We start from the raw sequence: 25,928 nt of genomic DNA, 5'->3' as shown, positions 1-25,928 counted from the left end.
ATTCTAGCATTTAGGTTATACACATCTTAAATTGCTTCCCTGCAATATTCCTTTGGTTAGAGTTTTAATTTCTGTTTAATGGATATATGAAGTGTTTGGATTTCTAGTATCAATTTGTCCTTCTGAAAGATTTGTAGCAATGGTCTCTGAGAGAGTAATTTACGTATGTAACATGTTAACAGACAAAAAACTATTGGAGAAAATTAACGTGAATTGTTGTATATAAAGAAACCTATCCTTTCACATTTTGTAGGTTCCTTTAAAAATAGCTCTGAGTTTTGGTTTTTTTTTTGACTCCTTAGAAAACCAGACAAACAAAACAGTAGATGCTTCTGTTAATAAGAAAGCAGCCGATAGCACATCACAGGTAAGATGCTTGCTACTGTTTCAAAATGACAGAATGGATTTCTTTTGATATTCTTTGATAAAATGAAAATTATTCCACGTTTGTTTTTTACAACTGTCCAAAATTTTTCAAATAGCTTCTCTGTGTTGTTTGACAAGAATTGAATTTTTTTGATTAGTAATTCTTTTAGTGATATTGGATTATATATAACTGACAGTCTAGTTATTTTCTTTCATACAGTGTGAAGTTTTAGTCTCCACATGTAATTTCTTCCTGGCCCATCTTTTTAAGAAGGTCTCACTGGTTTATCCCTCTCCCCACACCTCCCCATCCTCTGTCCTGCCATTGGCAGCACACACAAAGACACCATTTTAGTTTGTTCAGAGCTGATCAGAAATAAGTTTTATGGAAAGAAAATTTTGGTTTTTCTGGTTTATTAGCATTTTGCCAGTCTTGGTACTTTTTCATGTTAAATTTAAGTCACTCAGGAGTGGAGTGACTCCATTTTTCCTGTATTAATAAAGTTCATCATGATTATTCTTCTACATTGCTTTAGGTATAATAGATTCATAGGGAAGTTGTTGCATGTTTGATGGTCTAATTTCTTCCCTTCCTCTTAATCATATCTAGAAACTCATATATTAACCTAGTGAGAGAAAAAATCGAATAAGTCAGGCATGAATAAATGATGTGAATTTTAAAACAAGGGCATAGTGAGCTTTAATTTTGACTATTCATCTTTATTAAAATGATGGATTTTTGACTAAAGATAGATACATACCATGCTGTATAGCTCAAACTAAAGCTATTAGAAATATTTTATTTCTTACAGATTTTAGCAGGCTTTTTATATGATATTAAATGTCAAAGTTTTGATTGTTTCTGAGGATGTCTTATAGCTATGTTTTTAATTAAAAGTATATGGAGTAATTTTTTGGGAGGCATGTAGTATAGCAAACATCGATATATTCAGTGACTTTTATGTAATATAGGAAGTCTAGCTTTACTTTATAAAGTAAAACCAAAGCTAAACAAAGAAATTACAAACATCCTCATTTCTCTCAGTAATTTTTTTCTTGTTTGTTTGGACATACTAGGTCATGTTTTAGGAGAGGAAGATGTACACTATTAATGGCTGTGTTTTCATCTTGTTATAAATGGTGATTCTTCTAGAATTGTGCTGTCTGATGTGGTAACCACTAATCACATGTAGGCTATTTAAATGAAAATGGATTTAATTTAGCCTTAAATAAAAAATTCACTTCGTCTATCACGTAGGCCCACTTCAAGGCTCAAAAGACATATATAGATAGTAACTACCATATTGGAAAACAAAGATATGGAATATTTTCATCATTGTAAAAAGTTACACTTCAATGTTATATGACAGCCTGGATGGGAGAGGAATTGGGGGAGAATGGTACATGTATATGTATAGCTAAATCCCTTTGCTGTCCACCTGAAACTGGCATAACATTGTTAGTTGGCTATACCACAGTACAAAATAAAAAAATTTTTAAGTTATATTAGATTGCTAAAATAAAGTATATGTAATATTGTAAACATTTCAGTGAAATTAAAATTGATATAAAAGTTTACCATACTTTTAAAATTCTTTAAAATATTCTTTTTAATTAAAAAAATAACAAAATAATATAAAATTTAGTCACACTCAGCTACTTATTATGTTCTAGATATTCTAAAACATGTATTACCACTTCACAAGTTTTAGAATCCTAACTATTTTAGTTTACATTGTATTATATAACTTTTATTTTGATGAAGCAACTTGTTCCAGTAGATCCAAAAGACACCTGAAGTGTCTGCATCAGATTAGCAAAGAGACTGTACAACGAAATTCTAAGTTCTCAAAGAATATTTTTTAAAAAATTCTTGTTTATTTAATGAATTTATTTGGCTGTACCAGGTCTTAGTTGTGGCATGTGGGATCTTAACTTCCCTGACCAGGCATTGAACCTAGGCCCCCTGCATTGGGAGCATGGAGTCTTAGCCACTGGACCACCAGGAAAGTCTCTCAATGAACATTTTATTTGGCTTAACAGGAACAGTAATTCACTACCATTGTATGAAAAACACAAGTAGCGTTGACTAGGCAGGTAATCTGTTAAAGTCATGTCTGATCAAAGGTTTGAATGAGTTCCAGTTATGGATTTAAATAGTAACTATAATATGCAAGTTTTATTATATAATAAATTATTATGGAAATATATATGGGCTGCTAGTTATAAATCGATGCTTTATTGGCTTTTTGGGTTATAGATAAAAGTTTTGTTGTGCAAAAATACTTTGATAATGTAACAATACAGTTTTTTTAAAACATATGTTAAGAAATTGCTGTTAGCTTTTTACCCTGTATGTTACTTGGTAGCAAATAGAATCTGGTGTGAAATAGGTAGCCTATGATTCTTTACACTCTTAGCTTTCTAACCACTCAGATAACTTCTTTTTTCTATGCCAAGTCTTACTTAGTTGTACTTCTGAGCACTTCTAAGACTATCATAAGTTAGAAGGAATCTAGATGGCATGTATGGAAATGATTGTTGTTCAGACATAGCTAATGAGAAAATAATTAAAGATATATAAAATATTCTTTTTGTAGTCCTTGAATGAAGATTTCTCTAATGTCTTCCAAATAAGTATTTATTAGCATATTCCATATAATTGTTATTATATATTTTATTTATAGATCTCATTTCATGTAGTACATTACTAATATATTTTATGTGGTAAAACATTATTTATTGAAACTACCATCATATGTTGTAAAACAGTGTAGAAATCATTTTCTGCTGTATCTGTAGTTTTATATTACTGTTTGGAGGGACCTAAGATCTGCTTCAATTTTGCTGATTTGCTAGAAGGACTCATAAAACCTGTGACAGGTTATATTCATGGTTATGGTTTATCACAGCAAAAAATAGAGAACCAAACCAGCAGGGAAAAAAATAAGCATCAAGTGGGATCAAGTGCAGTCAGGCTGAGGCTTCCATGTTCTTCCCTAACCAGCACTGTACAGGAGGGGCTTTCTTTCTGGTTTTTACCTTAAGTAACAAGTGACAGAAGTCTTTGCCAGGTAAGCCTGACTGAGTATCACAGCCTGAGCTGATTGGACAGCTGCTGCTTTCTGTGTAACCAGCTATGGCAGTCAAAATGCAGGACTCCCAACAGTGCAGCCAGGTGTGCACCATCAGTCTTGGTGTTTGTGCAGATCAACCTTGATAAGCCAATATGACATAGTTCATTGTTTAAGGTGTTTAAGGTATATAAGAAAATTAACAGTAATTTATGTAAACTCTCTAAGGGCCACATTTTTGGTAGCCAACCAAACCTTAAGGTAGTTCCCAAATTCCTTTGGAGAGATGTGTGTGGAGTGAACAGCCAGGTCTTCTGTACTGGCATTCTCTGCAGTTGTCCAAGTGCCCTATTCTAGCCTTTCAAATATATTCTTATTGCCTTTTAAATATGATCTTATTATTTGTCTTAGTATAAAAAAAATACCCTACAAAGCCAATATCTTTGCCTTCTTGAAATTTTCTTAGTGTTCATATGATGGGAGTGGTCATTTGGGGGAAGGACACATGATTAAATTAACTTTTAAATAAAATAGATTCTTAGTATTAAAACCTATTTGACACAAGATGTTTTTTAGCAGTTTCAGAACTTCGGTAATATGTATAAATGCAGGTATAGGCATGTAATGTCTCTTGATTACATAAGTTTTCTCAGAATTGATGGCAGAAAAGCATGAACCTAGTGACATAGAAATAATAAGATCTAGAGTCAGTCAGTCTGGCAGCTGTAACTTACCTAATATGTAAGGCTTGAGTAAGTTATCTAAACCTTGGATTTGATTTATTACCCATAAAATATGGCTAATGCTGATCTCAGCCACAAATTATTGTAGATGAAATTTGTTAATGAATATAGAACACTGAAGAGCCTGATGGAAACCGTTCCAGCTATCATGACTATCTTTTATTTGCTGTTAATAATTATTGAAATAATTAGATTTTATTTCTTAAGAAAATTGAAACAGGAGACTACTGTAGTATGTGATAATAGATGAATTTTATCAGTCAAGTTATGATAAATAAAAATACAATTCAGTAGATTAGCTCATTGATTATAGACCTTCTCTTCCTATTATAGATTATAAACTATAGAAAAATATGCACCTTATAATAGAACATTAAAACAATAAAAAGAAATAGACAAATTGTCCCTTTTATCTTTATAAGACTTACTCTTTGTATCTTCTCTAACATTAATGTAATTACAGCAGTTTTTTTTCAGTATGCTTGTGTATTTGTGATTAAATTGAGTATCTAGGAGGAAAAAACTACTTATTTCTTGATTTTTTGATGTGTTATTTTATCTGACAGTCCCTAATATTGATAGGAAATTTCACTCCATTTAGTTGGTTTAGTCATTGATATGGTTGAATTTAGGTCTGTTTTATAATTTTAAAAATATATCATCTATTTTTTGTTTTGAGGTACTTTTCTCCCTACTTTAATTTTGTGTTGATTTTTAATACTCTTAATTTTTCTGTTGTCTGTTGTCTATTCTTAAAAAATTGAAGTATAATTGATTTACAATGTTGTGTTAGATTGTGGTGTACAGCAAAGTGATTCAGTTACACATATGTATATATTCTTTTTCATTACAGGTTATTAGAAGATATTGAATATAGGTCCCTTAGATATATAATAGAATCTTACTGTTTTCTATTTTATATATAGTAGTTTGTATCTGCTAATCCCAGACTCTTAATTTATCCCTCCCTGCCTTTGGCCTTTTGGTAACCATTAGTTTGTTTTCTATGTCTATGAGTCTGTTTCTGTTTTATAAGTGAATCCATTTGTATATTTTAGATTCCATGTGTAAGTGTTATCATATATCTTTCTGACTTCACTTAGTATGATAATCCTTAGGTCCATTCTTTTTTATGGCTAATTAATATTTCGTGTGTGTGTGTGTGTGTGTAAGAGAGACATCTTTATCTGTTTATCTGTCAATAGACATTTAGGTTGCTTTCGTATCTTGGCTGTTGTGAATAGTGCTGCTGTGAACATTGAAGTTCGTGTATCTTTTTGAATTAAGAGTTTTCTCTGGATGTGTGCCCAGCAATAAGATGTTTGGATCAAGTGGTAACTCTAGTTTAAGTTTTTTAAGGAACCTCTATATTTTCCTCCATAGTGGTTGCATCGGTAATTTACATTTTCACCAATAGTGTACAAGGGTACCCTTTTGTCCACACGCTCGCAAGCACTTATTGTTGGTAGACTTTTCAATGATGATCCTTCTGACCAGTTTGAGATGATACTTCCTTGTAGTTTTGATTTGCATTTCTCTGGTAATTTGTTGTATTAGCATCATTTCATGTGCTTGTTGCCCATCTTCTTTGGAGAAATGTCTGTTTAAGTCTTCTGCGCATTTTTTGATTGGGCTGTTTGTTTTTTAGTTATTGATTTGTATACTCTGTTTATATATTTTGGAAATTAAGCCCTTGTCAGTTGTGTTGTTTGCAAGTATTTCCTCCCAGTCTGTAGGTTGTCTTTTTGTTTATGGTTTCCTTTGCTGTGCAAAAGCTTGTGAGTTTTTTTAGGTTTCGTTTGTTTATTTTTGCTTTTATTTCTATTGCCTCAGAAGACTGACCTAAGAAAACATTGGTGTGATTTATGTCAGAGAAAGTTTTGCCCACGTTCTCATTTGGGAGCTTTATGGTGTCATGTCTTACATATTTAAGTCTTTAGCCATTTTTCAGTTTACTTTTGTGTATAGTGAGAGAATGTTCCAGCATCATTGATAGACATGTGGCTGTCCAGCTTTCCCAACACCACTTGCTGAAGAGACTGTCTTTTGTCCATTGTTATCATCTTTGCCTCCTTTGTCAAAGATTAGTTGCCCATCGGTGTATGGGTTTATTTCTGGGTGCTCTGTTCTGATCCATTGATCCATGTCTGTTTTTATGCCAACACCACATGTTGTTTTGATTGCGATAACTTTGTTTTATTGTTGATGTTGGGAGTGTTAGGCCTCCAGTTTTGTTCTATTCTCCCAGGACTGCTTTGGCAATTCTGGGTCTTTTATGATCCCACGTAAGTTTTGGGATTATTTGTTCTAGTAATTCTTGGAATATATTTTTAACAACTGCTTTGAAGTCTGTTAAATTCAACATCTGGCTCCACTTGGAGTTATTTCTATTGACTATCTTTTATTTCTAGTTGGTTTCTACTTTACTAGTCTTTGCCTGTTGTTCTAGTAATTTTTGATGAATTTAAAATTTAATTTTAAAAGTGGACCTTAGTTGGATAAGTGGATCTTATAGATCTGTTGTAGCAAGTGGATTCAGTTATGTTCTTCAAGGGTTTGTTAAGAACTTTTCAGTTTGGGTTTTACAGGTTTGTGATGCTTATTAACAAGTCATTTTCTGTGAAGTCATTATCGTAGAAAAGGTTTATAATTGTAAGATTTAAAGTTACATCATGGTCTTTGAATTTGGCCTATATATCTAACATCAAGATAACATTTTCTTTAATTTTGTAAAACTTTAGTATTGTAGATGAAAACCTTAATCATTTGGAGTTGACATGACTGTAAATATATCATAAAGTAATTATGATTAGCATTTATTGAGCGGTTACTGTGTGTCATGCCTGGTGTTAAGCTTTTTGAATGCATATTTGTATTAATCCTTATAATAGACTTCATATCCAATTTTTTGAAATTAAAAAAAATGACATTTTAGCATAAGTTCACGTAACTTGTAAGTGTCGGAACTAAAAGATTCAGTCATTCTTTTTGATTTGAAGATCTTGGCTCTTTATGTCTATGTTGTACTGCTTTCCTTTTTTTTATTGCCATTATATAGTTTAAAAAAAATTTTAACTACATTTCTAATAATTTTGGACAATGAGTCGATTTTGGTCAAATTGGATGTCATCTGATTATAGCACATTACATCTTATGATACCGTACCATTCGTTAGGGAGAAAAATAGATTATTGTATGTAACCTAATTCTGGCTTTAAAGTTGCCTTTGGTCTTTTTGTGGATTAATGTTGATAATTTAGTGTAGGTTTGGTCAACATTTAAATATTAGAAATGAATTATGTTTACATTTAATCACTTAAAGCACCTGATAGTCACTCTAATAGCTCTGTGTAATTGACAATATAATTAAAAAAGAAAATAATTTATTGTGGAAGATTTTTTTTTTTTTTGGTGGCAGATATTTGACTCATGAGTATCCTTGGGTCATTATTCTGACAAACACTCTTTAGGTAAAGTCATTTAGGGGTCTGGATTGAACCAGGCTGTGCATTATCATTGCTTCCCCTCAGTATCGTTTTATTTTCCTTATGCCTACCAGAGTTCCCATAGCAAAATGCAAATATTTTGTTTTTTAGAGTGGAAAAGCCACAAGCAGCGATTCAGGTGGTGTCATTGATCTCACAATGGATGATGAAGAGAGTGGAGCTTTACAAGGTACTTCAATATAAATAATCGTACTAAGGAATGCTTTGGTACCATTTTTCTCTCTTAACTCATTATACTTAGTACAAATCTTGACAGCATTGTTTGTATCCTTTTTAGAAAGAGTGTTTAAGATTAGAATTAAAAAATAGAAATCAAATCTTGGGAGAATATTAACAAAGCATAAAGGAAAACAGAGCAACTAGGAGAATATTTAACCTATGGGATACTTCTCTTTTTATATCTGTTATTTCACTTGATCCTTATAATAACCCTGTAATGCCTGTTTTAGAATTGAGGATAGATTCAAAGTACGAATTAAATCTAGGTCTTTAGACTTTAAACATTTTTTTCATACGTGTGTATGTATATTTTAACGTAGGTGTTAAATCAAGATATTGTTAAAAAGCATGTATACCCAGAATTCTCAGTATTATTCTGAGTTATGATATTTAGAAATTATATTGGTTAGCTGTTGAACAATATTCCAAGTTATTCTTCCACAGTGTTAATAGGTGTTTTGTAAATAAAAACTTTCATGGTTAAATATGCTTGGGAAATGCTGAGTTAAAATTATATGGGTGTTTTTCCTTAATACAGATATCTCTGAACCTTTAATGTGCTGATTTACAATGTAAATCTCCAAGAATGATTCATAGAGTATTTCTCAAACTTATTTGACTGCACAAAATAACTTTGAAAGTGAAAGTGAAGTCGCTCAGTTGTGTCCGACTCTTTGCGACGCCATGGGCAGTAGCCTGCCCCAGGCTCCTCCATCCATGGGATTTTCTAGGCAAGAGTACTGAAGTGGGTTGCCATTTCCTTCTCCAGGGAATCTTCCCTACCCAGGGATCAAACCCAGGTCTCCCACATTGTAGACAAACGCTTTACCATCTGAGCCACCAGGGATGTTTATTCATAGACGTATCTGTAAAACTTTATGGTGGTAATTATATAATGTGTGTGAAAAATCTAGTAGAATCAGATGTTATTATACCTTTAAGACATTAATTAAAAAAAAATACTAGCGATTTTAAGAAATTATATTTTAGGAAATAAGATAGTTCAGTTGGTTTTAGAAAAATAGAATTAAGTAGCTATACAATTCATTATGTGACAGAAAGGTCAGGTTTTTTGTATAAAACTGATATAAACTTGGAAGATTTATGTCATCATTTGTTGGGGTTGAATTCATGCCTGTCTGATTACTGTTTAAACCTTTCAAATTTTCTGTATTGCTTTTACTATTTTTTTAATACACAAATCTTAATGAAAGAAATTTCCTAGAGCACAAAAGTAAATACTGATTATTTGTAAGAGGACACAGATAGGGCTGGTTTTTGATAAAAAAAGTAAAATATAAGTTTGTCATCTGTACTCTTGCCATTTCCCTTTGTAGCACCCCTGCCTCTTAGAATCTCTCTCCATTGCCCCACCATTGAGTGTTACTTAACTTCTCCCATCTAATGTGCATTTTCTTCATCAACACTCAAATATTAAAGTAGCTGCTGCTAAAGCCGTAAGCTTGTTTTATTAAAAGTAGGATTCTTTTCATTTTTTTTTAAAAATTACAACTATATTTTCTTTAAATATGATTTAAAATCTATGATAGAACCAACAGTGAAATATTTAAGGTTCTGACTTGGTTTTCATATTGGCAGAAGTACACTTAATTAAAATACAATGAAATTGTTCTCTTAGTGGTAAAATGCAACTGAATGGCAAAGATAAACTTGTATATCTAATATTTTTCTATCAGTAATCATATTGCCTCACTTTTAATTAACAGACCCTAAAAAGGTAAATCATACCCCTGTGTCAACCATGAGTTCTTCTCAGCCTTTATCTCGACCGTTGCAACCCATCCAGCCGGCACCACCTCTTCAACCATCTGGAGTGCCAACAAGTGGACCATCTCAGACAACCATACACTTACTACCTACAGGTAAACTTGCTGAATCACTGAGCTGAAACTTTAGTTTTGCCTGTTGAGAAATATGACTGTGAAACTGAGTGGAAAGGTTAGACAGAAAATTAGCTCATTTAGGTAAGTACCAATGTATGTGATTACTGGATCATACAGGAAGAATGTGGTTTTGCAGAAACTGCCAGAGTAGAGTGGCTGTACCAGTTTGCATTTTCACCAGCAGTGAGTGCGAGGAAGGAACTGTTGCTCCACATCCTCACCAGCATTTGGTATTGTTAGTGTTTTAGACTTTCACCATTCTAATAGGGATAGTAGAATCTCACTGTTATTTGATTGCATCTCCCTGAGATATATTATGCTGAGCAGCTTTTCCTGTGCTTGTTTGCCATCTGTTCATCTCCTTTGGTGAGGTGTCTGTTCAGATCCTTTGTCCACTTTTTAATTGGGTTGTACATTTTCTTACTGTTGAGTTCTAGGAGTTCTTTGTATGTTTTGGATGAGTCCTTTATCAAATAATGTCTTTTGCAGCTATTTTGTCCTTTTCTTCACATTGCCTTGAGATGAACTTGATTTTAACCCTAATTGTGTTAGTAATAAGTTATAAAGGCTATACTTTTTTTTAAAAGATAGTATTAAGAATAACCTTCATTATTATTTTTTATTTTTAAAAGAATTGTATTGGCATATTCCTCATTTTCATTTTGAAGACAAAGTGTGTTTTTGAATGCAGTGTGACTTAATTTTGCAGACAGTCTTTAAACTAGCAGCACTGATACAGAATGGTTATAAAGAAGAGTTAAACTATATATGTCTTTGTCATCTGACAGTGTAAACAGCAGAAATGAATACAGTTTCTCTGAAAGGGATGAATATAATGATTCATTCTAATTATAACCAAGATGTTATAATTGATCAAACAAGAGTTTTTCAGTGATTCTTAACTAGAAATTGTTTTAACTGGCCTAACACTACTGTCAGAAGATAACCATTAATATTTTCCCTGCTGCCTCTCAAGAAGCTATTAATTAGACATTTTCAAGGTGTAGTTTGTATCTCCTAATCTGTTTGGAAGCCAATTAAGACAGGTCGTCTTCTTCATAAAATAGCCCATTGCTTAAGAAATTTATCTGTGAAATGCTTTTCTCATTAAGGAAAGCATTGCTTACATGGAATTTTATCCAGTGAAATAAAATGACAGTCAATTTAGATGATTTAGAAAGAAGTGTTAATAATAAAGATAATAAAATGGGAAATAAAGAGATGAAGAGCTAAGTATTCCTCCTTATATACTTCTTCTTTGTAAAGACTCACATTGAAAGTTAAGGCTAAGGAGTCTCTTTATCTTTATTGTATACAGTTTTTACCTCCAAATTTGTTTTATTGTAGAACATATTTTTCCATAGGAAAGTATATTGATTATTGATTTGTATTATATAGCTAACACGTCATTTGTAAAATGTAGTTCTAATTCAGAAAGTTATAACAAAAAATTGTTAACTCCTTAAAATCATTGTTTGTACTCCATGCTGTCGGTGAACATTTTAGAACTCATTATTGATAAATATATGTTAATATCACTCAAGGCATTAATGTTCTCTGGAACATAAATTAGGGGGAATGCAATGATAGAGAACGAAGAAGCCTGTATTTTAATAGGTATTTCATTGTTTGGAATAGGAGGTGATTTGACTCATCTGAAGAACCCGTCAGTTATAGTAGCCAGTCAGTTTTTTGAACTATGGGACCACAAGTTACTCTTTAGAATTTATACCCATCAGCAGAAGGCCTGGAGGGCCTAAAATTCCACTCTGCTAAGAATAATTTAACATTGAGGAAGGGAAAATTCACCCTTCTTAAGTCACTCCTATAAGATCATACTCCCCAAAGTCTAAACCCTTTCTTCATCTTCACTTGTTTATTTATCTAGACAGACTAGAGTGGGAAGGGCCTTGGACATGGTTGAGGTGTTCTTTTCTTCTGAAACTTGGATTGTACTAATATTAACCTTGGTTGACCCTGTCATTCTTAACTTTTTCACAATTATAAAAGGAGACTCTTGTCTATTATAGTAAGTTAGATTTTGTATAAAGTGAATTGTCATTTAATATTGCTTACTTAACGTAGAATTTACTGCATCTTAAATCTATTTTTCTGCTTTTCATTAGCTCCAACCACCGTGAATGTAACACATCGTCCAGTGACTCAGGTGACCACGAGACTCCCTGTACCGAGAGCTCCTGCAAACCACCAGGTGGTTTATACAACCCTGCCCGCACCACCAGCTCAGGCTCCCCTGCGAGGGACTGTTATGCAGGCTCCTGCTGTTCGGCAGGTCAATCCCCAAAACAGTAAGAGACCTTTTTCCTGTTTATGTTGTTCTTTTGCATGTAGTTGGAGTGGCTTATATTGATGTTAGATGCAGCAAAAAGTGTTCAATATCATACTAAAACTATTATTCATTCATTTTCTTTTCTTAGGAGAGTTAACCAGAAAAAAATGGACTGGTATCTAATTTGTGTTCTGTGTGTTGTCTTCAGTTTAATTATTTATGGCCTACTTGATTTGATGTTGGTCTGTACCATGCTTTAGAGACAACTTGCCTAATTAAAGTGGGAATGATCAATTGTGACTTAGCCCATATGGAGATAATGGTAAAGGATAGCCTCCAATGAGAGTCTTAAAGGTATGGAAAGTGGCTGAGAAATAAAAGATGGGAAAATGTTTAAGGTAACTTGTAATTTCCGTTTGTGTATGTATGTGCGTGTGTATGTATATACATACACACACATATATATGAAACATATATGTTTTCAGCTGCAAAATATACAAACAAGTTTATATAAAGGATATATTTAAAGCGTAAAGAAAAATAGCAAAATGAACCACGTATGAACTCTCCACTAGGCTAAGAAATAGAACTTTATCAAAATCTAAAAATCTATGTATGCCTGCTCTTAATTGCATCCTATTCCCTTTCCATCAGAGGTAACCATCACCCTTACTTTCTGTTTTTCTGTATGGTTTTGCAATCTCTATAGGTATCACTAAAAATATTCAGTTTTGCAAAACTTAACAAGCAGGGACAAATCCAGCTGTTTATTGAAACTTCAGTCATGCCATTATTAGGTGATGGCTATAGGAGAAAATAAACTAAACAGAGTCTCTAGTTCACATTCTGGCTTTAGCTTTCTCAAGTTTACAAGAGCTTTCTCTGGGGAAATCTGTCAGCAGTGTCTTAAATGAATTCTGGGAAACAGGGCTCACCCCAGGCAAGGTACCCACAGTAATGGATATATGGCAGAAATATGGCTGAGCTATGAGTGGCTTCTAAATTTTCTCCATTTTTTAATTTAAAAAAATTTTATCTTTGGTCACACTGGGTCTTCATTGCTGCACATGAGCTTTCTGTAGTTGCGGGGAGCAGGGGCTACTCTCTAGTTGTGGTGTTCAGCTTTCGCATTGCGGTGACTTGTGCAGTGCAGGCTCTAGGGGCTCGGGTTTCAGTAGTTGCAGCTGTAGAGTAGACTGGGCTCCAGAGCACAGTCTCAGTAGTTGCCCCGTGGCATGTAGGATCTTCCCAGACCAGGGATCAAAGCTGTGTCCTCTGCATTGGCAGGCAAATTCTTACACACTGTACCACCGAGGAAGTCTGCTTCTAAATTTTCTGCTTTTGTTGCCCTGATGTCTGTATAAAGTTTTCTGTTGGATGAAATGAGTATCCGCAGCTGAACAGCAGAGCATGGAAAGGAAGAGAGGAACCTTGTTAAAATGAGGCAAGATTAACTTGCCTGTTCTGGAGGCAGCAGAGATCTTTGTGAAGAAAGCTTCATGTTTTCTATCTTTAGAGTCACAGTGCTCCGTTCTGGCCCATCTGCCTTCTATGTTATGTGTACCTCCAGTGTTTCAGTGTGCTAGGATTTTAGGTATGGATTGCATTTCTTTCTTTCCTATGCTGGATCTCCTGTTCCCTTTGTCTCCTGTTGTCCTTTGTTAATCTTGTCTCTCGTGTGGCTACTTGAAGAAAAGTTCATGGAGGTAGACTATTTATTTTGGTAGCTTGCATATATGAGAATTTCTTTATCTTCATGCCTGAATGATACTTTAGATGAGTATAGACTTCTAGGTTAGATATATTTTTCCTTTTGAATTTTAAAAACATCACTTTACTGATTTTTAAATGTTTAATTCAGTGTTCTACCAAATTTAGAATAGAATTCGAATTCTATCACTTCATTTTCTTTTATAGGTGTTACAGTCCGAGTGCCTCAAGCAACTACATATGTTGTAAACAATGGATTAACCCTGGGATCAACAGGACCTCAGCTCACAGTGCATCACCGACCACCACAAGTGCATACTGTAAGTGAGGACCCTTGGCTTCACAAAATTCCTACCTATAATACTGTCAGATACCACTATAGTTAGTACTTTTTCTTTAAACTAGTTATAGCAAAAGAAAATAACAGGTCTTCTGTTTTTCCAGCAGATGTTTATTGAAGAAAGTAGATCTTACCATTAGATCTATCAACATTACTCAGAAACACTTCTGGGTAATGATGGTTGGGGAGTATAGAGTTTGCTTGTGGTGGTGTGCAGCATATAAAAGAGTCCACGTCTGGGGCGTGAGAAGTGGAATAGACCATGTTAAACTTACGGTTAGGTTAAAGAGCGCATTCTTGAGTAGTGAATATTTTTTTAAAGTATTGAATATTTTACGAAATATTGTTGCAGGTTTAATTTTATTCTCAGAATTTTATACTAGTTCTATTACACTGCTATCGTTTTATTGGTTTTATTTTAAACTTTTAATTCAAAAAAATTTTCTAATTTAACTGTAGTTGATTTACAGTGTTGTGGTAGTTTCAGGTGTACAGCCTCAGATTCTTTTCCATTATAGTTTATTATAAGATATTGAATGGAGTTGCCTGTGCTATAGAGTAAATCCTTGTTTACCTATTTTATACATAGTGATGTATATCTGGTAATCCCATACTTCTAATTTATCCCTTCCCCTCTCCTTTGGTAACCATAACTATTTTCTGTGTCTGTGAGCCTGTTTCTGTTCTGTAAAGAAGTCCATTTGTGTTATTTTTTGGATTCCACATATAAGTGATATCATATAATATTTGTCTTTCTCTGACCTATCACCTACTACTTTTAATCATCCAGTGGTATTGGGAATTCATTGGTTATGAGATAATAGAGAAAACCAAAGATTTCTCCTTAGTTTTAATCTCCAAATCAATGTCACATTATCCTGTGACCTGACTGTAATAGTATTTGGTATGATAGAGTGTGTGAATGGAAATGCTGGCTCTAATAGTGGTAGGAGATTGAGGCTGATACCACTTTTTACCAAGCAAAGCATCCTTTTTAAAATATACATAGTAATGGCTAAGTTTGTGAAGTGCTTTCTATGCACCAGGCACTGTTAATTTATGTGGTCCTTACACAGAAATTCTTTAGAACTCTAGCTTTCTTTTTTTATCCTTTATTATTGGTATGGCAGCTAATGTACAGAGTGGTTGAATAACCAGCCCCAGGTCATACCTCATAAAACCCAACACATTCCAGTTCCAGAGCCTGTGCTCTTAGCAGCTGTTATTTTACCGTCCCACTGCAGTTAAAAAAGTCATGTTAATGGAGCACTTCACATATACGAGGCACTCTACTATTGTGCTTGTATTATTTTATTTACTCCTCCCAACCCTGCTGTGTGCTTAGTCGCTCAGTTATGACTGATTCTTTGTGACCCCATAGACTAGCCCACCAGGTTTCTTTGTCCATGGGGGTTCTCCAGGCAAGAATACTGGAGTGGGTTGCCATGCCCTCTTCCAGGGGATCTTCCCAACCCCGGGATCCAACCCAGGTCTCCTGCATTGCAGATGGAGTCTTTACCATCTAAGCCACCAGGGAAGCCCTTGAGAATCAATATTCTCTGTTTGATAGAAGAGGCTACTGTGTCTTAGCGATATTAGGTGATTACTCAGTGTCACTGCCAAACTAGTGTCAGAGGCAGAGCCATTTTAAAACTCAGATTTTTCTGGTCCCAGCACCTCCAGCATGTTGGCACAGTGCTTCAGATCTAGCCTTGTAGGATCTATGGCAAATATCTCATTACTGTTGTTTGCAACTACAAACAACCTACTTCATCCCATATTCCTTCGAGAAATATATAGTAAAAATGTCTTATTTATGCCACAGTTTTGCAAATGTGATGATCCATCAGAGCTTTTTTTAAAACAGGATTCCATATGAATTGTCTTATAATAAATACACTATATCTCATCAGAGAAGGCAATGGCACCCCACTCCAGTACTCTTGCCTAGAAAATCCCATGGATGGAGGAGCCTGGTTGGCTGCAGTCCATGGGGTCGCAAAGAGTCGGACACGACTGAGCGACTTCACTTTCACTTTTCACTTTCATGCATTGGAGAAGGAAATGGCAACCCACTCCAGTGTTCTTGCCTGGAGAATCCCAGGGATGGTGGAGCCTGGTGGGCTGCCATCTATGGGATCGCAAAGAGTCGGACACGACTGAAGCAACTTAGCAGCAGCAGCAGCAGTATCTCATAGGAGAAACATTCTTTTAATTTAATTTTAATAATATTTTTAACTGGGAATTTTCAAATATATATAAAAGTAGAAAGACTAGTGTAGCAATCCCCACCTACCCATTACCTGTCTTCAATAGTCATCAGTCTTCAGCAGTCATAGCCAATCTTCTTTCTTCTGTATTGCCACCCACAAACTCCTACAACCTGTGTATGCACTGGAATATTTTGAAGCAAATCCCTGATATATTATCTCTAAAACTTCAGTAGAAATCTCCATTGCAGTGGCAGAAACAAAACAGTAGCTCAGTTGACTTAACTGTTTTGAAATATGAGAGGATTTGGTAGCCTCGAATTTTAAGAATTAGAAAGGGCTGTTATAGGCTGTAAGCTATTATCATACTCCTTAAATTCCTACTCTTTCCAGTCAAGTTCATGACTGCAGCCTTCTTCTCATAGATCTTACTAGTTGTATGTTTATTTAATGTTATTTACTTAATTTGAGAGAAGTAATACAGTAAGATGGCCAGTATTCAAATCTGTTTTTCTTCAGCTTTCAATGTTTCATGTATTTGCATTTGCTTTTTTCCCTCCCTCTAACTTTATATTTATTTTAGCTTTTAAACTGTGTTTCTCCAGATGTGTATATGATTTTTTTTCGCTTCACATATGAATTTTGGCATATTTTCATTTCTTGAGATTATTTGGCAGATCCTTTTTTGAGTTGTTACTACGTGCACACTACTAGCACTGAACTTTGAAAAGGCATAGAGATTTAGAAGATATCAGATCTTCACAGAATTCACTATTTAGTATATGCAAATTATCCATTTAATGAAATGCATATTAAAACATAATTTTGATAAATGAATTTCAGTTAAGGAGATCTTATTTTTTTCATGACTTCCAAACTAAAGTCATTGAGCAATAATGTTTCACTTGGGGGGAAAAAAAGACTACTTATATCTCTGTTTCCTGGCTCTTAAATCTTTTTGAAAAACTGGTATCATTGTAATCTTAAAACCCAGATGATAATAATGTCCAGCATCAGGTCAGTTTGTAAGCTTAGTATTCATGCTTTTTCATTATCTGGCCTTAACTTACCTTTCCAAATTTGTGTATTCTTCTTCACATTCTCTGTGTTTTTGCCCATAAATCCCCTCGCTTGCCTATCCCCATGCCTTGTTCATGCTTTTACCTGTTAGCAGAAAGATTCACAACTGTTTCTACATTTCTAAATTCTCTCTCTCACAGTCCAGTATAAATGTAACCTTTTTCATGCAGACTGACCAAGAACATAATATACAGTCAGTGTTATATGTACTGTACTTATAAGAATATGCTACTATCTTTTTATGGAGAAACAGTCTGAAAATGAAAGTAGAGTTGATACTCAAATTTTAGATGATTGATAGACTGCCAACATATGTTATTAAAAAATATGTTATATTAAAACAAGAGTCTGTGGTATAGATCATTAAATCATTAATTATTTTATCAGAAGTAGATGATTATTTCAGTTTCTGTCAAGATGATGTTCCATCAGCCAGGGCTTTTGTTTCCCAAGGAAAACTCAGTATCTCAGACCCAAAAAGCACAGAGGGAATAATCTCAACACTCATCTTCTGGGTCATGAACTGGTTTCAAATCATCAGGGAGAACTTGCCAGATGTGTGATATTTGCTATTTCCCAGTATTCTTGATGTAAAATGAAGACTCTCTAAAAGTAAGTGATTTCTAGGATGTTATAGTTCTCGCATTAAGAAACAGTCCTTTCTCCAATCATTATCCATCAACATGACTCTTTTTTTGTTAGGAGCCCCCACGCCCTGTGCACCCAGCACCCTTACCAGAAGCCCCACAACCACAGCGTCTGCCCCCTGAAGCTGCCAGCACATCTCTGCCTCAGAAGCCTCACTTGAAGTTAGCACGAGTTCAGAGTCAAAATGGCATTGTACTGTCCTGGAGTGTTCTGGAGGTGGACAGAAGCTGCGCCACTGTTGACAGCTACCACCTGTACGCTTACCACGAGGAACCCAGTGCCACTGTACCCTCACAGTGGAAGAAGATTGGCGAAGTCAAGGCACTTCCCTTGCCTATGGCATGCACTCTCACCCAGTTCGTGTCTGGCAGCAAATACTACTTTGCAGTACGAGCCAAGGATATTTACGGGCGTTTTGGACCTTTCTGTGATCCTCAGTCAACAGATGTGATCTCTTCTTCGCAGAGCAGTTAAACCTTGGAGCCTTTCTGTCTTCCTCTTTCAGAAGTTCTACTTTTTGGTCTTGTTTTAATCTTGTGCATGATACCCATTGTAAAATGCACATTGTGCAAGATTTCTTGGACCGATGTATATATACACTACATTTGTTTATAATCAGAATAAACTCAGCCCATAAAGCAGGATCTTTTCCTGAACAATTCAGGCTTCAAGGTTTTGAAATGTAAATGTGCACCTTGCTTTAGTTTTGAGGCTGGGGTATATGTGTGGTGTGTGCTTTTCTGTATTTATATGTTTATTACAGTGGAATCTCCCATTTTCATTCTCAAATTTACCTCTCTTCCAGTGTGAAGTAAGTAGATCAAAGGATTTGAGGTATGTATCTGGCATGATTCTGCTTCTACGTGATCTGTAGGTTTATAGATAGATGATTTAAACTGACTCCAAATGGAACCCAAAGAAAAAATAAAAAGCAAAATGGTCAAATAGTTTAAAATAGGTTAATTTGAACACAGGAAAAGATCTTTTCATGTTTTCTTTTGTCTTTTCTGGGTTGTCAATCGATGAAAAAGAATTGCAGTGGGCCCTCCCTTTTCTAATCAGAGATTTTTTTCCATTTATTTTTGTGCCTTAAGGATTAACTGCAGAAGTAAACAGGGCCATTTTTCCATTGTGGTTTACTCTTCTCTGTCAACCTTTCATCCTCATTTCTCCTTTCTCTCCACCAAATGTAGCACATTTCCCTCAAGTAAATTTTAGACCAAGGCTTTTATATGTAGTCTCATCAGTGACATCATTATATTTAACTTGCTCTTTTCTCCCAAGAAAATTAATGCTTTTTATTTCTGGTCACTATTTAACTCTGTGTAAAGTGAACCAAAAGAAGACCACATTGTATAAGCCAATTTCCCTTCAAATATATCTTAATATCTATGTTGCACACTGTCTTAGAGATTATGAAAGCAATTCTGGTTTACCTTATCACCCAAAGCATACCTTATCACCCATAGTATTCTTTCAAAGAAAGTAAATAGTAAAATTCACAAAATACAGTAAGCTAAACTATCAAGGGAAAGCTCCATTTCTTCTTTATCCTCATATCATTCTTCCTGTATTAATCTTTTCTTTTGATGGTGCTAAGTTTTGTCTGATTCTGATTTAAAGTATATCCTTTGGGGTCATTTATATAAGAATGACTTTACAACTTCTGTGCATCTCTGTTCCTCTTCAAAGTTTTAATCAAACTTTGGTCATGGATTTTCTATTTGAGTGCCAGTTATACTGGTATCAGGTACGTGTTGGAGTGTAGGTAGCTTAAGACAGGAGAGATGGCGTAATTTGGGGGATGAGAGTGGGGTTGGCGATGCTTGGAAAGGAATTTATGGAGTTTGTGGAATACATTTTCAAGCCATCTTCCATATCATATTGGAAATCATATTCCTGCCTTCTTAAATGAGTTAGTCATTAATGTATGACTTATAAGAGGGAACTGTCATTTCCATATTAATGCTTCTTTGTTTGCAACTTCAATGGCTTGTAATAGGAAACATTCTACTTGTAAAGAAACTCTCTTTAGAGACTTTTACTGGTCACTGTACTGTCAGGTTGGATGTGAAGTTTGATTGATGTGGAAGAAGGCCTACAGATTGCCAAAAGTAAATGCTCCAAAATCTTCCTTTTGCTTTCAGAAAATATACCACAATGAGAATTAAAATTTCCATGAGTCATATTTGCCAACCAGCTATGTAGGCGTTACTCATTGTGGGTCTAATGATGATGGTAAAGAAATTGCCAATGTCATGCCAATGAAAAATTTTAAAGGGAGAAATTGATGATCTTCTAGATGTATGTGAGCATCTGTCTTATATCTGCATGTACATACGTTTTTACCTGCAATGGTTGCAGTGTTGATTATGTGTTGAAGATCATTTCAGTTGACAGAATAGAAAGCCCATGTTCAAAATTGTCCTTTATTGACCGGTTTTATGGTCATGTGATAATTTGCTTAGCTAGCCTAGAAAGCTTCCCTTGGTGAGTACTTTATGTTTACTAATCCTTTTTTTTTTAATTATGCTTTAAAAAAAAAATTATGCTTTCATAGCATTATATAATCAGGTGAAGAAAGCCCAGTAGAATGAAAATATTATTTTGACCTATACTGTGTGATTTCTGTCAGAGAAAAAAGAAATAACTTAAATAGTAACCCTAAAAAATAGATTTACTACAGTAAAATAAAACTTTTTATTCCAAGTGGTGGAGGGAAGGTACAAAGAAAGATTGTAATTATTTGAGGGAAAAGATATTATAAGATGGTTTCTTTCAATTAGCCTGCCACAGAATTTATAGGCAACAATTATGTTGGAGTTACCAGTGGGTGCTACTTGAATTCTAGGTTTTTATTTCAGGCAGGTTTTTTAATGTTGAAGAGAGCTTTCTGTTTGGTTTGTTTCTTTAGAGACAGAGAATGGAGGGCTCAACTAGAAATAGCTACTGGGCACATATTTTTTAATAGCAATCACACTTCATGGTACCTTTTTTAATTTCACAGTATCTTTTCTCAGAGTATTACAAATAAGCTTAATAATCCCATTTTGGGAATGCAAGTTTGCTACTTTTTTAGTCTGACAATACTTGTGTAAGTATTGCCTTATTGGAAATCCTGGAAACTTCTGATACTTCAACCTGAAATAGAGGATGTTTATATGACGTTTAAAGGTAATGGTGATGTTTGTTACTGTCTACTTTGTACTTCGTCAGAGTAATTTTCACCCAATTTTAAGTGTGACTAAGCCTCACATTTTAAAATTATATTCTTGCCAGTACATTTATAAAGTATATACAAAGACATCTGTTGGTAACAGGTAACTTTATGAGGTAACTATATCCCTCTATTTCTCTGGACTCACTTTTTAAAACATGCAGAATACTGTGTGCTATTTAACAAAGTCGAAGTTCATGAGAGAAATGAAGAGCAGAGCTTGCTTCCTTGAAAAGTGAATGTTTGTTGGGTTGCCATTTGCCTCACAGACATGTGTTCCCCACTGTCCCAACCCCCATTGCCAGATAGGAAATGAAAAGTTTGATTGAATAAAATGACCTCAAACAAGGAGCTTAGGACCACCTGTCAGCAGAACTCCTTAGGCAGGCTGCACCATACAGTTATCTTCCTGTGGCCGATAAGTGTTAACGTGGGTTTTTTTGTTTGTTTGCTCTTTTGCTTGTATTTTCCAAATTATTGTTTATGCAGCAAGGTGTTAATATTGCATGATATGCATTTATCTTGTTCCACAAATTTTCCAGTACTGTAAAAGATTAACAGAATAATGCCTGCATTATCCTCTTCTCTCATTTGTATACACTGTGATGTTGGCACAGTACATTATCGCAAAGACTTCCAAGTGTTCTCCCAGACTTTCCTTGTGGGGCTATTTCAATATCCTGTGATTTATTCATTATTTTAACTTAATCATTGACCAGTCATTGGCCTGTTTTATTCTGATTTCCAGAAAGACCATGTCCCAGTATTAGATTATTGCAAATAACTCTATTTAAAACCAGTGTATAATTCTGCCTGCCTTACTCTCTACTGGGTAAATGATGGCCCCTCCCCTTTCTGAAAATTTTGGGACAAACAAAAAAAGTTAGAACAATTCCTGTAAAGTGTTTCATTAGTGTGGCAGGTTTATCCAATTCCAAAAACTTATTTTCCTTGAGCCAGCCAATGGGGAGGAATAGAATGATACAAACACGTGTTTTGTCTTCTCATCTTCAGTTTTATCATGCTAAGTTTGTCATTCTTTATTTTTCACTTGTAGAGTCAAATACCCACCCTTTATATTTAATTGCTATCTTAAAAAAAATTATTTTTTTGTAAATAAGATAACTGGGCAATCAGACATCATTTGGGGAATCCTGGCTTTAGAATTTTATCAGCCATTTTCAAAATTAAATATAAAAATAATTCCTTTGTAGGAAACTTGCATCCTAATATTTCTTTATTACAGTTGAAAGTGTAAATAATGACAATGTAAGACCTTCTGATGTCTAATAGAGACTGGGCTGTAGCAAGTTGCCCTATTTTTATTAGGTTTTGAAGGTTTTTGTGGGTTTTTTTTTTTCTTTTTTAAATGTACAGTAGAGTGGTGTCTGTATAAGTGTTAACTGTAGTGGGATTTTGTCCAGCAAGCCTGAAATTTATACTTTGAAATAAACTACTGGGTTTTTAACATTCTGAGTACTCTGATTCATTCTGTTATTCTCAGACCTTATGAGTATTCTTTTCTTCTGCGAGTCTCTCACCTTGTTAAGAGTCACTATTAACACTGTTCAGTATGGTTTACTTAATTTGACAGCACCATGACACTCAAACAACATATAACCCTCCAGCTTTGAAAGAAACGTTGTTAGGCAGAGCTGCTGCTAGGTTAGATAAGCTGTTTTTAACTAACAGGTGACAACATTAAAGTCTGCTGTGTTATGTTTGTGCACCACAGAAAGACTTCGACTGTTGCTTGTTAATAACCAGAAAAAAACAAAAACATACTAACTGCATTTCTGTTGGAGGTTCCACCATCCCCTAGGGCTTTGTCATGAAGTCCATCCAGCGAGGAGAAGGGGAAAGAGCATGAGGCAGTCAGGGTCTAAGGAACGGGGCCTGGGAGTAGCACTCAACTCAGAGTCCACCCCAAGGACTCTGTCACATGGCATAGCTGCCCAAGGGAAGCTGGGAGGTGCGGCCTGTGCAGCCAGGCATACATGGAGACAGTGAATCTCGGGGTGAGGGAGCAGTTTCTACCGTACTTTCTGGTGTATAAGCTTGTGTGCTGAAATGGTATTGTTTATTTACCATATGTTTCTTATATGGTGCCCCACCCAATTGTAGGCGCTTGTTTTAAAAATGACAAAATCAGCAGCAGAAAATGAAAGTGATAGACTGAATTGAATATATTTCATTAAAACTAATTCTGAATGAAAAAACAGCTAAAATACTGCCTTTGGTATCTTACTTGCAGCCTTCTATTCCCTTATCTCCCTCCATTTTATGTCAAGTTACAAAATAGGTTTCATGGTAATAAAATCAAAGTTGTAGGCCTCTGGCAGGCCCTCATGGAGAGTTTTGTTAAAACGGCTCCAGTGAAAAACAGGGAGGCCACCTTGTACAGTGGGCCCACTGATGGCATAGGCTTTGTACTTGGATGCCAGGTAGATGTCTGCCACCTGCAGAGAGAGAGGAGGGGGATGTTTTAGAAAACCATTGGGAAAAAAACACGACTAAGCCCCTTTAGGTGTGGTCCCTGCTCTTTGTCCAAAGTCACAATATTAGCACCCCTTAAAATAAAATCCTGCAAGCTTCCACAATATGCTCTTCTGTATCCATTTGGCATCCAAATGTGAATTGACTAGTTGTTCAGTCACTAAGTCATCTGCCAGGCTCCTCTGTCCATAGGATTTCCCAGGGAAGAATACTGGAGTGGGTTGCCATTTCCTTGTTCAGGGGCGGGGTCTTCCCAACCCAAGGATTGAACCCATGTCTCCTGCTTGGCAGGTGGATTCTTTACCACCGTGCCACCTTGGAAGCCCTGCACTGACTTGTAGAAGAGTATTAAACTAACAGCCCAAAGTGTGAGATCTGGAGTCAGGTTACTCATATTTAGAATTCAACCTCCAAAATTTATTTTGACTCAGTTTTCTTATTTGTAAAATTATACTAATAACCATACTTCATAGAAGAGTTGTCATGAGGATTAATGAGAGCAGTACCTAGAATGTATTAATTCCTCAGTAAAAGTTGTTATTAATCAGGGCAGTAACAAGAGTATTAAAGTAGATGGAACTTGATATAAAAAAATAAGGTCCATGGTTCTTAAAAACACTTGAACATTGGATCACAGCAGAACTTAAGGTTAGACAGGAAAGCAGAAAATGTCTCATAACTTCAGATTTTCCTCATTCAAAATGGCTCTAGAGAAGTGATATTTTTTAAATATGTGCTTCAACAGAACCTTTTTTGATAAAAAATTGGCAGGCTCTTGTCTCCTGAAAAAGGTAAAATTTGGCAGATGAAAGCTTGGCTTGGTTTCTCCCCAGTTCAAGTAATTATCTTTGTGTACTCTGGAATGGACATAACACTTTTTACACACTTTACTGAATGTTTGCAAATACCATTAAAAAGAAATAAATACAAAAGCATTCACTGGGGCTTCCTGTGTGCCAGGCTCACTACATCCACTGTTTTTTGTACATTACACAAAATCTTAGTCATTAAAGACTACAGCTTGGCTCAAACCATTCTAAACCATCTTCTGTTTAGCCATTAGGCTGATAGAAAAAATAATGTGTTAGGAGGTTGGCATTTTTAATAGTTTTCAGAGCTTCAGATAAAACAGTTAACTCTTAAATCTAACAAATTTCTTCAGAATTTAGGACCATAGATGGAAATGAAAAGACACATGCCCAAGCCCAAAAGTACAAAAAGATATGGTAGAATGATTCTTTTCCACCCACTAGATAGTTAACGCATAATCTTGGACACTCCAGGTGCAGTCCTGTGCCAATAAGTTGTTAACAATTAGCTCTCTTAGGGAAAAAAGACCCCAAGTTGTAGTGTTTGCTGATTTCCATGATGTAAATATTCTACCATTTCAGGCTATCAAACTGGTGTTGACATTTTAAACAACTGGTTCTTACAAGCCTATATGAGTGGGCTTCAACCCCACTGTAAACTTACTTATTACCTATATTGTGAGACACATTAGAGCACTTAACAATTGTAGTGAAAACCCTTTAGTGCTTGAGCATCTGGCCCAATACTTATTCCTTCAGCTCAATTCAATTTCTGTTTAAAGTGACATCACTGTGCTCTCAATATGTTCTTTGGACTTTGGGCCAGTCTGGTAAAACTTAAGACAGCAACACTATCACCATCATCATCATCATTATGGTTATGCACATTCACAAATAATATGCTAAGTACTGTTGTAAACATTTTATAGATATTAAATATTCATTCTTCACAACCACCCTAGGAAGCAAGTACTCTTCTTTCCATTTTTCAGATGAGGAAACAGAAGCACTGTGAGATGATGTGATGAAGTGACAGAGCAGGGACTGGAAGTTAGTCCAAGGGACCTACCACTATAACCTCTGAAAAAGCTGATTCCGTAATTGAGTTCATGTTTAAGAGGCATTGGGCTTCCCAGGTGGCTCAGCAGTAAGGAAGCCTCCTGCCAATGCAGGAGACACTGGTCAGTCCCGGAGTCAGGAAGATCCCCTTGAGAAGGAAATGTCAACGCATTCCGGTATTGTCTGGGAAATTCCGTGGACAGAGGAGCGTGGCAGGCTACAGTCCATGGGGTTGCAGAGTCAGACACAACTTAGCA

At 35.2% G+C, this 25,928-nt stretch overlaps 2 protein-coding genes across 4 annotated transcripts in view; one reads left to right on the top strand and one right to left on the bottom strand.

The window, feature by feature from the left end:
* ATF7IP (activating transcription factor 7 interacting protein) overlaps positions 1-22,780 on the top strand; it is a 115,084-nt gene extending 92,304 nt beyond the window's left edge. For all 3 annotated transcript variants that reach the window (XM_018048451.1, XM_018048453.1, XM_018048452.1), the window contains exons 10-15: positions 303-367; positions 7,780-7,858; positions 9,636-9,791; positions 11,939-12,121; positions 14,020-14,132; positions 18,145-22,780. In XM_018048451.1, coding sequence (XP_017903940.1) covers positions 303-367; positions 7,780-7,858; positions 9,636-9,791; positions 11,939-12,121; positions 14,020-14,132; positions 18,145-18,564 — 1,016 coding nt within the window. In that variant the 3' untranslated portion in view covers positions 18,565-22,780. The remainder of the gene's footprint in view (positions 1-302; positions 368-7,779; positions 7,859-9,635; positions 9,792-11,938; positions 12,122-14,019; positions 14,133-18,144) is intronic.
* The window catches only part of PLBD1 (phospholipase B domain containing 1), an 88,619-nt gene continuing 86,160 nt past the window's right edge, over positions 23,470-25,928 (bottom strand). Inside the window, exon 11 of the mRNA XM_018048455.1 lies at positions 23,470-23,766. Coding sequence (XP_017903944.1) covers positions 23,599-23,766 — 168 coding nt within the window. The 3' untranslated portion in view covers positions 23,470-23,598. The remainder of the gene's footprint in view (positions 23,767-25,928) is intronic.

This window comes from Capra hircus, chromosome 5, assembly GCF_001704415.2.
Source record: "Capra hircus breed San Clemente chromosome 5, ASM170441v1, whole genome shotgun sequence".
Lineage (NCBI taxonomy): Eukaryota > Metazoa > Chordata > Mammalia > Artiodactyla > Bovidae > Capra > Capra hircus.
The sequence above is the reverse complement of the archived record's forward strand: the minus strand, read 5'-3'. Positions and strand labels throughout refer to the sequence as shown.